The sequence below is a fragment of the Chlorocebus sabaeus genome, chromosome 11 (assembly GCF_047675955.1).
Source record: "Chlorocebus sabaeus isolate Y175 chromosome 11, mChlSab1.0.hap1, whole genome shotgun sequence".
NCBI lineage: Eukaryota > Metazoa > Chordata > Mammalia > Primates > Cercopithecidae > Chlorocebus > Chlorocebus sabaeus.
This window is the reverse complement of record NC_132914.1, coordinates 39,036,004-39,051,358: the sequence shown is the minus strand read 5'-3', so window position 1 is coordinate 39,051,358 and position 15,355 is coordinate 39,036,004. Positions and strand designations below refer to the sequence as shown.

General features: G+C 38.2%; 1 protein-coding gene and 1 long non-coding RNA gene across 4 annotated transcripts in view; one reads left to right on the top strand and one right to left on the bottom strand.

The window, feature by feature from the left end:
- LOC103238163 (uncharacterized) overlaps positions 1 to 9,333 on the top strand; it is a 364,800-nt gene extending 355,467 nt beyond the window's left edge. The window contains exon 4 of the long non-coding RNA XR_012094483.1: positions 9,069 to 9,333. This is a non-coding gene — a long non-coding RNA (uncharacterized lncRNA). The remainder of the gene's footprint in view (positions 1 to 9,068) is intronic.
- Positions 1 to 15,355, bottom strand: part of PDZRN4 (PDZ domain containing ring finger 4) — a 412,077-nt gene that overhangs the window by 13,744 nt on the left and 382,978 nt on the right. For all 3 annotated transcript variants that reach the window (XM_008002895.3, XM_073020626.1, XM_008002898.3), the window contains 2 exons: positions 8,418 to 8,516; positions 5,430 to 5,492 (listed from right to left, as the gene is read on the bottom strand). In XM_008002895.3, the coding sequence (XP_008001086.2) occupies positions 5,430 to 5,492; positions 8,418 to 8,516 (162 nt within the window). The remainder of the gene's footprint in view (positions 1 to 5,429; positions 5,493 to 8,417; positions 8,517 to 15,355) is intronic.

Here is a 15,355-nt window from a genome sequence, read left to right as displayed (position 1 = left end):
TATACCCAAACTGATACTGGGGCAAGAAATGTAGCCATGGGTTTCAGCAAAGATACCTCTCAAGGAATGAAAAGAATTGAGGAACAGAATCAGATAGAGTTTTCCACCTTCGGTTGGTCTTGGTCCTGAAATAATGGCTTGTAGTTACAGGATTGTTTGTGGGAATGCAGCCTGCTGTGCCAGGAAAATACCAGACAGACATGAAAGTGGAGGACCCAGCAATAAGGGAGGGAGACAGATGAGTAGTTATGTTACATAGCTTAATGGAGGACTTCCACTTTAGGAAAACAGAGGGAAAGAGAACCAAGGAAAAGACAGCAGGTAGGTTTTTTTTTTAACATAACTGTCTCATTTTCTGTACATGGCCATATGTAAATGTTAGTTTCAGAAGGGATATTGCCTTGGCTAAGAAGAGATCTGTGGTACTTATATGGATAGATCTTTCAAAATCTCACTGTAGGCCCAATCTCCTGTATCTGTGTATGAGTGTGTTTTGTATGTGTGTGTGTAAAGTCCTAAAAGCCTAGAAATGAGATGTAATATAGCTTTTCTTTTCCATATACCAATATCTAGGTTTTTTCTATTATTGTACCAGAGGTAGGTGGGCAACTCAAATTCTTGACATTGAACCATCAATGGAATTTCTTAGGAAAACTCAAGAATCTTAGGCAATAAGAAAAGATTTATTTCAAATGTGTCTATATTTTAGTATAGAGACAAAGGAGGTGATCAAAGTATAGAGACATAGATGTGGAAAGAACAGAAATAGTGGGGAAATATCCAAAGGGAAGAAAGTAAAAGAATAAGAGAACTAGGGTATTAGTTTGTTCTCACGCTGCAATAAGGAAATACCTGAGAATGGGTAATTTATAAAGAAAAGAGGATTAATTGGTTCACAGTTCTGCAAGGCTGGGGAGGCCTCAGGAAACTTACAATCATGGAAGAAGGCACCTCTTCACAGGGTGGCAGGAGAGAGAATGAGTGCCGAACAAAGGGTAAAAAAGTCCCTTATAAAACCGTCAGTTCTTGCAAGAACTCACTCACTATCACGAGAACAGCATGGGAGTAACTGCCCCCATGATTCAATTACCTACCACTGGGTCCCTCCCATAACACACAGAGATTATGGGAACTACAATTCAAGATGAGATTTGGGTGGAGACATAGCCAAACCGTATCAACCTGTTTATGTGTAGAACAGAGAAATGAAGAGAGAGCCCATTAGAAGTCCTGTTGTTTCACTGTTTGAGTTCTTATAAAGTTTTGTCAGGAAGTCATCCTTAGGAACATGATTGAGCTTTTGGCCAACATGAGATTAGGCTGCTTACATGGAATATTACAGATTTACCATCCCAAGGAGAAAAGGAGAATATAGCATTGCCTCTTTGGAAACTCCTTGGAAAGCTGGTCACATATGTGGTCTTTTACTCTTGTTATCTGACTCAGAAATGCCATATTCAGCACTGAAATTGTGTGAGAAAATGTCCTCTGATTAATTCCTGGAGACATTTGATACAAGTTCCTGGAAATGACACAGCAGACAGAACTGTGAAGGAAAGAAAAAGAAGAACTTTCCTTGCAGACTAAAAACACAGTAGAACCACAACTATTCTCAGGAAGTTGGTTTCTGGTTTCTCTTCTGTACAATCCCTACTGTATAACAATCCCCTTTGTGTGAGAGCACGTGTGTGTGTGTGTGTGTGTGTGTGTGTGTGTGAGAGTGAGATGTCACTGGGTGAGGTCACCTACAGACCCATAGTATGCTACATTAAGAAAAGTTTGGCTACACAATGAGGGCAGGGCCATTGACAAACTTTACTTAGGTCAAATGAACAGAAAATTAAAATCACAATTGCTCTTAAGGGATTCATTTAAATAAAAGCCATCTGAGAAACTTTAAGGATAAGAGGTAAATCCTCTGTTTTTCCCATTCTCATCTCTCCGGGAAAGGAGTCATTAACTGCTCATTACAGGGTATCCCATAATCTCCTCATCAACCATAAGGGAGCTATTTGTCTATGGGTACAATTTTGTCAAAGTGTTACTTAATATAATTTCATAATCACCCTTAAGACTCTTTGTTTCCTATGTGTGCAGACAGAATTGTATTCTAGGTCTTTTTAGTGGGACATGTATTAAGTATGACATGTTTGTCACAGAATATAAAGTAATCAGTCAGAAAACAGCACTTCAACATCCTGCTATTGTTTCCTTAGTGAACCTAGACCATTAAGGAATGCTTTATTATCTAGTAGGTATTTTCTCTAAAAACTTATCTGCCCACAATATCCCTAAGGATTTGGAAGTGTCATAGCATACAGTATGCATGTATGGAAACACATCCACTTTATTTCTATCCAACTATACCCACAGAACAAATGAATGAAATTTTAATAACTGTATTTGTGTATCTAGCCTACGGAAAAGTGGTTAGCTGGGAACTAGGAAGGGAGCCAGGTATAGTAGAAAGTATGAGATGTGAAGTAGCTGGCAAGAGGAAGACCTGCCCGCTGGCAACAGCAAGGGAGGAATAAGAAAAATGACACAATATAGACCTAATGCATCTGCAAATGTATCCAGACAAGGTCATTTCATGTTGGAGCACAGGTTTTCCAGACTTTCCAATCACTGAGCATTTTACTCTATTATAGCATTGTGGAATGAATGCTGGGTATAACATGGCTCTGAGCATCAAATGATTACATTATTTTCAGTATATTTTACTGGAGATATTAACAAGGTGAACAATATATTTAAAATTATTTCAACATTTAAAAAACAGTAAAACATTTTTGAAGCTTTTGTTATCTGGATGATACATGAAAATGGTCCCTTTAATTTCTTGAGGAGGCTATACAAGCAAAGCTTTCCAATGGATGTTACTCATCTATCCTATCATTCTCTCCACTGAATACCCTGGTTTCATTCATTGATTTATTCATGTGCATGTGTTAAAGATGACAGAAATGTGGTGGCCAACAAGACTATGTCTTGGCTTCCTGGTTCACTTTTCCTTCCCACATGTATGACAGACATAGCTCTGTTTTGTTTATTGTAGATCACTATTTAGTGAGCTCATGGAAGGAGAAATTATAAACTTGAGGTTTTCTGATAACTAGTGGGAACCCAAACGATCATTAATTCACACTTTGTATTCTTTCCCATTTGGAGCCTTAGCAGAAGGTCCATGGTGAAAAAGGAGCTCTGCACTATCTAGCTAGAAGAAGAACAGGCGGTGAGGAGGTGGTGTGATTCCATGAGTGTTGTCCTGAAGAAGGGAGAGAGCTGCAGAAGGCTGGGCAGGACATGTGCCCAGGCAGCGCAGGCAGTGTTACCATGACAGTGTCACGCTGTACCGTAGTCATCTGTGTATGCTCCTGTCTTCCTAAACAGAGACGGCGTGCTCCAAATGCTGGGACAATAGCTTGTCTATTTTTGAAGCCCTGGTTTTCAGATTCCAAAAGTGTGGAATCCAAAACAAACAAACAAACAAACAAAAAAAACACTCTCCAGGGGTCTGTATCCAACAAGGAGAAATAGGAGCTCTGGAACTGTGGCAGTGATGTTTTAACAGCTTATCGCTCCCTGGATTTATCATTCAAGTCCTCTTCTCTGTTTCACAGTTGTGATCAGCAGTGAAATTCCATCCCAAACGACCTCTGGCCTTATCTTGGGGTTGATCTGTTTACAGGAGCTGGGGAGCTTGTGTGTCTCCCTGCAGCCATTCTTGTTTTTTTGAGACAGTGTCTCACTCTGTCATCCAGGCTGGAGTACAGTGGTGCCATCTCGGCTCACTGCAACCTCTGTCTCCGGGGTGCAAGTGATTCTCCTGCCTCAGTCTCCAGAGTAGGTTGGATTACAGGTGCCTGCCACCATGCCTGGCTAGTTTTTGTATCTTTTAATAGAGACGGGGTTTCACCATGTTGGTCAGGCTGATCTCAAACTCTTAACCTCAGGTGATCTGCCTGCCTTGGCCTCCCAAAATGCTGGGATTACAGGCGTGAGCGACCGGGCCTGGCCCCTGCAGCCATTCTTTATGGGAGAGGACTCAGAAAGGAGAGAGCAAGCAGGTGAAGGCAGGTTTAGGATAGAAACTGGCTTTCAGCTATTCCTGATTTGGCCTAAAACTCTCTTTCCAGCCTCACATCCCTCCTACTGTCTGCTTACTGTCTCTCACATAAAGCTGAAATGTAATCAGTCTCTTATGTTTTCACATTTCCAAGTGGGGAATAAAACACATTCTCCTTCATCTCCCAGCAACTCATTAGTAAATACAGTAGTGCACTACACAATAACTTTTCAGTCAACAATGGACAGCAGATAAGTCAGTGGATCCATAAAATTATAATACCTTGCTTTTACTGTACTTTTCTATGTTTAGATACATAAAGACTTACCATTGTGTCACAATTACCTACAGTATTTAGTGCAGTAAAATGCTGTACAGGTTTGTAACCTAGGAACAATAGGCTATGCCAGCTAGCCTAGGTGTGTATGTAGTAAGCTGTACCATCTAGGTCTGTGTAAGTACACTCTCCAATGTTTGCACAACCGGAAAATCATCTAATGACATTTCTCAGACCATATTAAGTGACGCATGACTGTAGTTGAAACTTCTTCAAACTTCTAGACTTTCATATAGCAAAGGAACATCTAGATCCATGTTCACTTAGTTTATTCTGGAAAAGGCAGCAATAACTGCCACTGCTAGTAATAATAGCCATTAATATTTATTACGTACTTATGCACTGTGTTAAGCATATTGCGTGCATAATCTCATTTCACCTTCACAACAATAATAGGTTATTATTACCATTTTTTTTAAGACGAGGAAATAAAGCTTAGGATGAGAGGAGGTTAGGCAATGTGCCAAGCAAGCTGGAAGAGAAGTCAAATTTGATTCCAGAGATGGGATCTGAATCACTAATTATTAGCTAATCACTCTTAATAATTCACACCATCCTTAATAAGTTTTAAATGATAGCATTTTTTTTTTTTTTTGGTTTTGTAGATGTTAATATCCAAAAGCAAAGACAAATTTTTTTCTCAACAGTTTACAAGAAACAAAATAAGCCGGGCGCGGTGGCTCACTCCCATAATCCCAGCACTTTGGGAGGCCGAGGCGGGTGGATCACGAGGTCAGGAGATCGAGACCATCCTGGCTGACATGGTGAAACCCCGTCTCTACTAAAAATATAAAAAATTAGCCGGGTCTGGTGGCGGGTGCCTGTAGTCCCAGCTACTCGGAAGGCTGAGGCAGGAAAATGGCCTGAACCCAGGAGGCAGAGCTTGCAGTGAGCAGAGATTGCGCCACTGCACTCCAGCCTGGGCGACGGAGCGAGACTCTGTCTCAAAAAAAAAAGAAACAAAATAAAATAGTAACTTTGGACAGACCGTGGGAAACTAAAGGAAATTACCACAGCACCTACTTGCAAAATCCGATCCCCTTCTCGAATCCGGCCGTCTTTGGCAGCAATGCTATTTGGGTCAACCTGTAATAAAGAGGACATACATCTTCAACTGAATATGAAACATTCCCTCAATAACTTAAAAATATGGTTTTAAAATATATTTTGAAAAAACTATTGCAAAATTCTGTGTTGATTTATGACAGTGCATGCCATATTTCTCTCCATCAAAACTCACTGATTCTAAAAATGCAAATGAGCTATTTTAGAATGACCAAGAATAAAATTGTGAGGACTAGAGCAGAACTTAATCTGAAGACCAGTTTTCCACCCTTCCTCTTCCTCTATTTCTTCCTTCCTTTTTTCCTTCATTCATTTCTGTATCCCAACTGTCACACATGCTCTTCAGTTGACGTGAGATGATAGTAACACCAGGACTCTCTGGACCCAGGAAATTTACTTTCTATGAGATTATTTTAAATCCTGCTTTACCTGTCTTGGTAAAGCTGATAGCTACAGTGTAAGTTCATCCCTTTTTTTTTTGTTCTTGTTTTTGTTTTTGTTTTTGTTTTTTGAGACAGAATCTCGCTCTGACCCCCAGGCTGGAGTGCAGTGGCGCGATCTCGGCTCACTGCAACCTCTGCCTCCCGGGTTCACGCCATTCTCCTGCCTCAGCTTCCCAAGTAGCTGGGACTACAGGAGCCCACCACCACAACCGGCTAACTTTTTGTATTTTTAGTAAAGGCGTGGTTTCACCGTGTTAGCCAGGATGGTCTCAATCTCCTGACCTCGTGATCCACCCGCCTCCGCCTCCCAAAGTTCTAGGATTACAGGTGTGAGCCACTGTGCCTGGCCCAAGTCCATCCTTATTAAAGATAATTATGTCTCATGGACATATTCATTTATAAAGAAATTTACAACCTATATTGCTCAAGAAACACACACACACACACACACACACACACACACACATCTGATCCATGCATTTAATTAGTACCACTTTACATGTGGGCTAAAGTATATTTACTTTATACTATTTTAGAATGTATAGATATTTAAGGCTCTATTAGGAGGTTATCAGCATTTTAATGGGTTAAATTTGAGTGATGACTTACAGTTTACTGAGGGTAATTTCATCTATCAGATTTCATATGATGGCTTCAAACTTTGTTTAGGCTTGTTGCACCAAAGCTTTATTTTAAAAGCAAACTGTTTCAAATGTAGCATAAGGTTGATGCATTCTATCCATATGTTAGATATTACTTTCTTATTAGGGGTGCCAACTAATAATTGAGTCTTAAATCATCAGTCAAGAATAAATGACACTATAAATACATGTAAGAGGTAAAAGGAAAACATTCCTTCCAAGTACGTATGTTCAGATCCTGTGGCTTCTTTCTCTTCCCTGAATAGTGCAGTTCCAATACTGACATATTTAAACAGTAAATAGAGACTTACTAGAAGGAAGTGAGGGGTGATTCATGAACTCTATCCCATTTAAAAGCCACTCACAATCTAAAGCCTCATCTTTAGAACTGTAATCAAACTAATATTAAACTTCTACTTTCCTACCTCTGTACATATTACAAAAGACAATTCCACAGGTGTTTCCTTATACTTCCTTACCCTAATCAGAGGAATTATCCTAATTGCATATTTAAAAGAACTACATAAGTTGAATATTATCTGGAGATTTTTCAGTCGCAGAAGCCAGTTAGTAAATGTTTTGGTAAAGGGATAAAGGGTAATATTTTGTACTTACAGAGTTGTATTGTTTTCTAAATGCATTAATTACTTTATCTCTTCCATACTCTAAGCAAGTCTATCAAAACATAAGATAAGCATTGTTATACTCACTTTCTAGTTGAGAAGGCTGAAGTTCAGTATATTAGGTGATGTTTTCATGATTATGGCCAAGAAAACTTGGAACAGCATAGAGCAGCAATTAGTATCTAGTTTGTCTAACTTCTGCATTTATATATAAATATATATACATGCATGTTTTGCACATATAAGTATGTACTTTTTTATCATAAGCATATTTAATTTTAATTTATTTATATTTAGAGACAGTGTCTCATTCTGTCACTCAGACTGGAGTGCAGTGGCACAATCCTAGCTCACCGTAACATTGAACTACTGTGCTCAAGCAATCCTATTGCCAAAGCCTCCTGAGTAGTTAGGACTATAGGCCTATGCCACCATGATTGACTAATTAATTTTTTTTTTTTTTTTTTTTTTTAGAGACAGGGTCAAACTCCTGGTCATAGGCAATCGTCCTGTCTCGGCTTCTCAAAGTGTAGGGCTTATAGGCATAAGCCACTGTGCCCAGCCTTAATTTTTAAAAACACACCTTCCTACTTCACATAAAGTAACGCTTTTTGTGAGTTTTTAAAAATCATCTATTGTAGTAAAATTTGCTTCACAGTCTTTAAAAGGAATTAACACTAACAGTAGCTCGCATTTTAGACTCTCTCTTGTGTATTGCTTCTTGGCCTTTGGCTAAGATCAAGTGTAGAATCTCATTGTGGGGTTGAATAAAACAAACTAATAGATGCACTCACTGGGTATTCAAATGTATCAATGCCATCAGCAGAGTAAAAGATGTGATTATTGTGAGTAGTAATTTAAAACAATTAGCCAGTGCTACTGTTAATAGAACTCATAAGAGATAGTAGAATGGAAGGACAGATGTTTGAGGATCAAAAACTTTGATGGACTTGCTGCATTCTTATGGGAATTTATTCAAATTTGGAATTAAAAAATGTTACCACTTTTGCACTTTTCCTTGCTGGGATTCTGGGGTGAAAGTATTCACATTAAACAAGCTGATAATAATTACATTACTTGGGCAGCATAATTTACTTTCCTAATTGAAAGTGACAAGTTTTGGAACATGGCCAATTCTTCACATTCAAGCCTCTTAAGGAAGGGTTTTCTCACTGTGAGTCATTTCGCTCTGTTCCTGTGGTCTCCCTCTTCTAATTTCCCCTCCATGGCGTTTCTTACCTCGCTGACATAAATGCCGGTGTCTTCTTCATCATCTGTTCGGTAACAGACTGTCAGGCCCAGCTTCTCTTGACTGCTAACACGACACAACTCGACCTCCTGAGAGAACAACACACACAGATGACATTTATGTCAGAGAGAAAATCTGCAGCAGAATGGAGAACTCACTGATATTCTTTGGGTCACTCTGGCAAGTATTAATAATTATTGCCCAACATTGGAAATTAACTTTTTGTTTTTACCAGTATTATTCAAATGTTCTTTCAGCATGGATTTCTATGAAGTTAAGCCAGTGTTTTATATTTTTATTGCAACGTTGGAGATACACAGCTGTTTGCATCAAGCTGTCAATGTAAAACTCCTTAAAAATTACACAATAATGTATGAATCAAATACATGCATACATCAATACACTGGAATCAATAAAATATTTGAGAATCTCAGAGTTGGTGGCAAAATGTTCATAAAAATATGGAGAGTTATTACATGTTTTTATTTGTATTATAAGAGAACAAAATAAGTTCAAATAATAATGAAAAAAAAAAGACTATACCAAGCCGTTTCCATCATTCCTGCTCTGGAGTTCTATACAATATGATAATAAGCAAGTGTTTTGTACAGGTTTGACCAAGGTTTTCTATTATTTTGTAGAAACTGTCATTCTTGGAAAGAAATGGGTTCATCCAGGCTGAAGGGAGAGACATCAAAAGCCACTTGGGGCAGAGGCAATGATTCAAAATGAAGCAGTAAATGAACAAGAAAATGCATTTACTGAAACACATGGCTAACGGTTTGAAATGTCAGTCCTCAGGTAACGTATATTGAATTTATTTCCTGATTTATGTTCAGCATAATAATAATAAATTTCAGTGTATTTCAGTTTTATGTGATGAAGTGGACTTGTACTACTTTCAGAAGCAGATGACTTCAGGATAAATTACATATTTCCAAGGATTAAAACACAAATTAGCACACTAATTATGGAGAATTTATTCCTATTGGATGGAGAATATAAGACCCATTAGTAAATAATCAGATGAAGAAGAACAATGTCTATTTAAATTAGAAGTGAAGTCTGGATCAATTTCTAGCACTCAGGCTCTGTGGGAGCTCTGAATGTGTCTGAATTTGCTTAATGCTCTTTCTCCGGTGCGTAGAACAGGATATTTCAGTGTGGGCACTCAGTAACAACTAGCTGAAGAGTGACTAATTTTATTTCAAAAATCTTTCCTGGTGCACACAGATTTTTGTAAAACCATAAGTAGGTAAACTTTCGTCTTTGATCGGAAATATGTGTGTGTGTGTGTGTGTGTGTAAAGGTTATGAAAGTTGATAAGAACAGAGTGCTAAGGTCTAAATGTTTGTGTTTCCTACAATTTGTGTTAGGGTTTCAACATATTTTACCTACCAAGAAGGTGGGGCCTTTGGTAGGTGATTAGGTTGTAAGGGCTGCTGAGCTCTCATGAAAGGGATTAGTGACCTTATAAAGAGGCCCCAGAGAGCTATCTTGCCTCTTCCACCATGTCAGGACACACACAGTGAAAAGGTGCCCTCTATGAGGAACAGGCCCTCACCAGACCCTAAAACTGCTGGTTCCTTGATCTTCGACTTCCTAACCTCTAGAACTGTGATAAATTTGTTTCTGCTGTTTAGAAGCCACATTGTTCATGGTATTTTATTATAACAGCCCAAATGTACAAAGACATAGAGTACTCATTTAATTGTCTAAAATCTGAAATAGTTACCAGTACAAAATGAAGGAAAACCTACTTAACTTCAAACAGGAGAATACTTCCCAGAACACTCTGTTACATTTGAGTAAATATCCTCCCTTTCAATTTTGTATTTCAATGAAGTCCTTGACGGTGGATAATAACCTGTATAAAAATGATGCGCCATACACCATGAGTAAATCCTTAGCAAGAGGAAATCCTTTGCTCTCATAAACTCCAGTGACCAATAATTTCACAGATAATAGCAAATAAAACTAAATTTAAATCCTCTATTCTGAGATAAGTACTGCAAATTAGTGAAATGCATGAAACTAAGAAGAATGCTGACTTTCTGTCTGGTGGACAAAGATACTCTATTTTATAGTGCTTAAAAAGGTTATAGCGTAGGCTGAACAGTAAAGAGAAAAGGTGAAACATCCTTTTACCTAGATGTAGACTAGGAAACAGTGAAATGATTTAGCACCAGAAGCAAAAATGTACACATCAAGCAAAGGTCTTTTCAAAACTGGTAATAATTAATGCCTCCAGAGGGAAACAATACTTGACTAAAACTGCAACATTAGGAAGGAATTATAGCAACAAAACAGCTTCAATTACAGCAACAAGGTATACAGTCGAGGAGTATCTCTTAGTGATTCCTAAGAGGCCAATAAGGAAACCTACACACTCCATAAGGAGTTGAGATTAGGGCCTTTAAATCAACACAAATGAGGAGCTGTAGCCAAAGCTGACATCCACTGACTTTCAATGCCCTAGCAAAGCATGGAAGCAACTCTCAGTATCGTGAGAAGACATTTTCAGGGGGGAATATTCTTTTTTGAATGTTTTCTCCACATTCTCAATGGTGTACCTTCACTTTGGTGTTTGCTTAGAAGGCGCATATCCAACTGTTTTGCAATAAAATTGAGTGAATATATTAAAACAAAAAGGGCAGAATCTGCCTATAATCCTTCAACACCACAAACCAAAGCACTAACCCAAGAATCTCAGAGGAAAGGAGACTAAGGTCCTCAGGTCAAAGTAACTTTTCAATATTTTCCTTGCGTTGGACCAAACCAAAACTGTGAAACAGGTCTCAAAGTTATCTTCATGGTCTTTGTTTCCAATATTCCCCTTGGTAAGACACTCAACACCCTCCTATTTCTTTTCAGCTGCTTGGAGTCCTGGAGGTATGAGTATTATAGATTTGCCATTTTGCTTGTCCCCTAACAAAACCTGGCATTCAGTGTGATTTTCCGTTCTCTCACAGTTAACTCTTGAGACATAAAAATAATTAATACATAAATATCTCTCAAAGGAATCATCATTAACAATTACTTAAAATGTGACCCAATTAGGCTTTAGTGCATATTAATAAAGGCTGCAAATACAAAGCCTTAATGCAAGGGACTAAACCCTTGGGAGAAAGCCTTCAGGCACCGTAAGAGACCAAACTGAGATTTTTCTGGATTCCGCAAACCATCTCATACCAGTCCCAAGTGTGAAGTTGTATTTCTTGGCTGAGAATGTCTCAGATACTACATAGTTTATATTAAAACACAGAAACATATATTTTAGAATCAAAGTTCCCTTAATTCTATGTCAAAATAACTTATAAGCAGCAACCTGTAGACAATTTTGTTTGTAGGAGGCAAAGGTGGCTTTATAAAGACTCTGATTATCTGAAAGGAATTCTGCAGCACAGGTTTAATTAAGTATTCCCTTCACAGGACACATAAGCCTCTGACTTCTGAAGAAACATCCTCGTGGTAATAGAGAATGTTTTCCCTAACAACTTTCATACCTTTCCCTCTGTCACTTGGAAGCTGTTTGATGAAACACATAAAAGTGAAATGCTACCTCTGCACATTTTCTCCATGGAGACAATTCATGAGTGTATACAAATCAAAGCTAAGCCTGCATGGATGGCAGCACTAACCATCCATAAGTCATGTGTCACTAGAGTGAAAGAATCACTTCACACACCTGGTGAAACTACATTTATTTTGACTTAAATGTACTTCAAGACGTGCTATTCTGGGGACGTGTCTAAAGTCCTTTGAAAAAAATCTAACTTCAGCATCTGATATTGTGAGAAATTGATTATATATAGGGTGAAGGTCGAGTAGAAGATTACAGTTTGTTATTAAAGCTTGCTGTGAAACATCTTTCTAATCATAGAATGACACAAATAGGATTTTTACATAAATTGGTTGTACTCCAGTGGTGTGAAATTTTTATATTTTTTTGTGATTGAGTCTAGGGAGAAATGAGAAACTTAAGAAAAAAAAATGCTTTCTAGATAGAACTCTGTCTTACTGGGGAAAAAAACAAGGGTTGACACTGCTTAAAAAGCAGTGACTTTTTAAGTAGCATTGTTCCCCAACTTTAAAGAACACTCAGGCCCATGCATGCCATAAAGATTTTCCTCTTCATAAGAAAATTCAAATGCAGTCAGCACTATTCAAGTCTGAAGAAGATCTAGGGCTAGACAGGTTAATCATTTATATCAGTTGACAACAGGGGAATGTAGGGTCTTTTATGTCCATATTTTTACTTATTTTCCTGGTTTTCATTTATTAGACAATACATGCACTTTTACTCAATCTCAGTGTTAATCATACATCATCTTATATTTTTTAATGTTGATTAGTAACTAGTGAAATATCATGCCTTGCTGTTCCAATAAAACATTTATTTCAAAAAACGAATCAAATGAGAAATATGAACACTTTAATCTCCACAGCTAAGAGAAAGCTAGATAGTCTGTTATAAAAATATTGTTTCAGTGTCATTATCTCCTGCATAATGGAATCTGGGGATAATACTTAGTAAAAAATAAATCACAAAAATCCTGGAATATCAAATCCCTCTGACAAAACATTTCAGGTTTGCATTCTCCATCTCCAAATTATTCATAACAAGTTGCTGCAACTAATAATTAAATCACATTTCTGTGGAGACATAAGGGTAAAAGTTAAAGCTTATGGTCATGTCTTTTCTCTAACATCCTTAACCCCGCCTCTTTATTTGACTACTTCTTTTTCAATGGTCTTCTGAAATATGGGCGGCTTTTAACCTCCAATTTCCCATTCTTAGAGACATTCTTTGGGAAAGAAAGCAGTCACATTTCTCTAGGCCCAGGTTGGCTGCTTCTCACTATGGGCTGTGAATCCCCTTAAGAAGTCATAAATGACCTATTTGGAGTAGATTTTATACCTTAACAAAGAAAGAAATATTACTTTTGCCTCTACTGTTAATGGGGGAGGAAATGAACTCATGATGCTGGCAAACAATAGTCGATGTCAGGAAATCTGGGCCAGGAATAGAAAAGAGAAACATAAAATTGAAGTAAGTGAGAAGTGATCCATACATTTTGTTTTTATTTTATTTTTTAATTCTGTTTTTGAGACAGAGTCTCACTCTGTCACCCAGGCTAGAATGCAATGGTATGATCTTGGCTCACTGCAACCTCCACTCCCGGGTTCAAGCGAGTCTCCTCTCTCAGCCACCTGAGTAGCTGGGATGACAGGTGCCCACTACCACACCTGGCTAATTTTTGTATTTTTAGTAGAGATGCTGTTTCACCATGTTGGCCGGGTTGGTCTTGAACTCCTGACCTCAAGTGATCTGCCAGCCTCAGCCTCCCAAAGTGCTGGGATTAGAGGCATGAATCACCATGCCTGGCCGTGATCCATAAATTTTGTATCATTACTTCTGCTGTAACAACTACTGAACCAGGCAGACTGCATGGAAAACTTTCCTAGAATGGGCTTCCACCCCAAAGCAATCTGTCAAAAACAAAGAACAAAGGTATAGGAGGAAACCAGGAAGACACTTCTGTTTACATCAGGAAGGTTTTTTTCCCGCCTTCTCTATTTTACTTGTTGTATCTTTTGAGGAAATTGCAATCACTTTGTTATTTGTTAGCGTCATGTGGTTTACCTTCGAAAGAATCCAGAATCCAAGGTTTTTCATAGTTGATTGTTGAGTTTTTAGCAGATATTAAACTGATCATTTATTAGCTTCCTAAAGGTATTGCTAACTATCCACAGCCATTTGTGATTTGATTTCCTGACTCATATGTCAGTTTTTGGGAGGTCTCCATCAAAATAGTTTAACATGCCATAAGCAATGTGTAGAAAAGACCATTCATAAAATGTCTTTTTCATAGATGCCTTATTTTTAAAATAGCAATGTTAAGAACTTCACTTCCTGGTCAGCTCAAATGCTCTCACTCCAGCACTTCTGTTCTCTCGCTAGAGCTTGAACCTGTTGACCCTTCCCATTCTCACTGTCAATAATTCCCTCGAGCCCACTCCTGTCTCCTGATGCAGCTTGAAATTCACAGTTAGACATAATATCTTATTTATTTTTTTGGCTTTTAAAATAACCCTATTTTAAAAAAGTTAATATGTGCATTATAGGAAACTGAAAAACACAAGAAGCAAAGAACAAAATCATTCACAATCACAAGCAGTTTATAGTTTGACAAGTTCTTCTAGGTCCTGTGCATGTGTAGGCACAATATTCAATTTTACGGGACTGAGATCATACAGTACGTATCATGATTTTTTGCACATCATGAATATTTACCAATTCAAAATCCCAAAGCTATATGAGTATTTTGATAACCAAGAATACACTACACCAACTCAATCTGTTAAAAAAATGTAATCTTGCCTTTCTTGGAACAAAAATTTCATAGAAGACAAAAATAGCAACACGCTTCTAGATAAAAAGCATTGGCAGAGTTGCGAAATCCTCAACTCAGCTGTTCTCTTTGTCCACTGTATCATCCAGAAAAAGGTCAATTGCGGTTAAGACCAAGTATTCACCTCCCTGCTTCCCCAGCTGAGCAGTGACATGGTCCCAGAGGGGATGCACACCATGATGACCATAGGGACTGCTTTCCCTGTAAGTTCTTTACTACAAGTTGCAAATGGGCAATCCATGCTGCCCAACAATCACACTCTACTTTCCTTGCCAAGTTGCTGTTTCACATGCTAAAGGAACTAGTGTCATAATTCCTCCTCTTTTTTCAAATTTCCAACAAAAACCACCCACTCTTAGTTGATGACCTTATCTCATAGTTCACTGGATCCTAGTGGATTATTATGACCTCAACTTTCCGCCCTCCCAGTCAGGTATCTTGTACCTCTTCTGTCTGCAGTTCTGCTACCATGTCCTTCTCTCTCTTCGTGCTTGGCCAGTCATCTTGTTCTA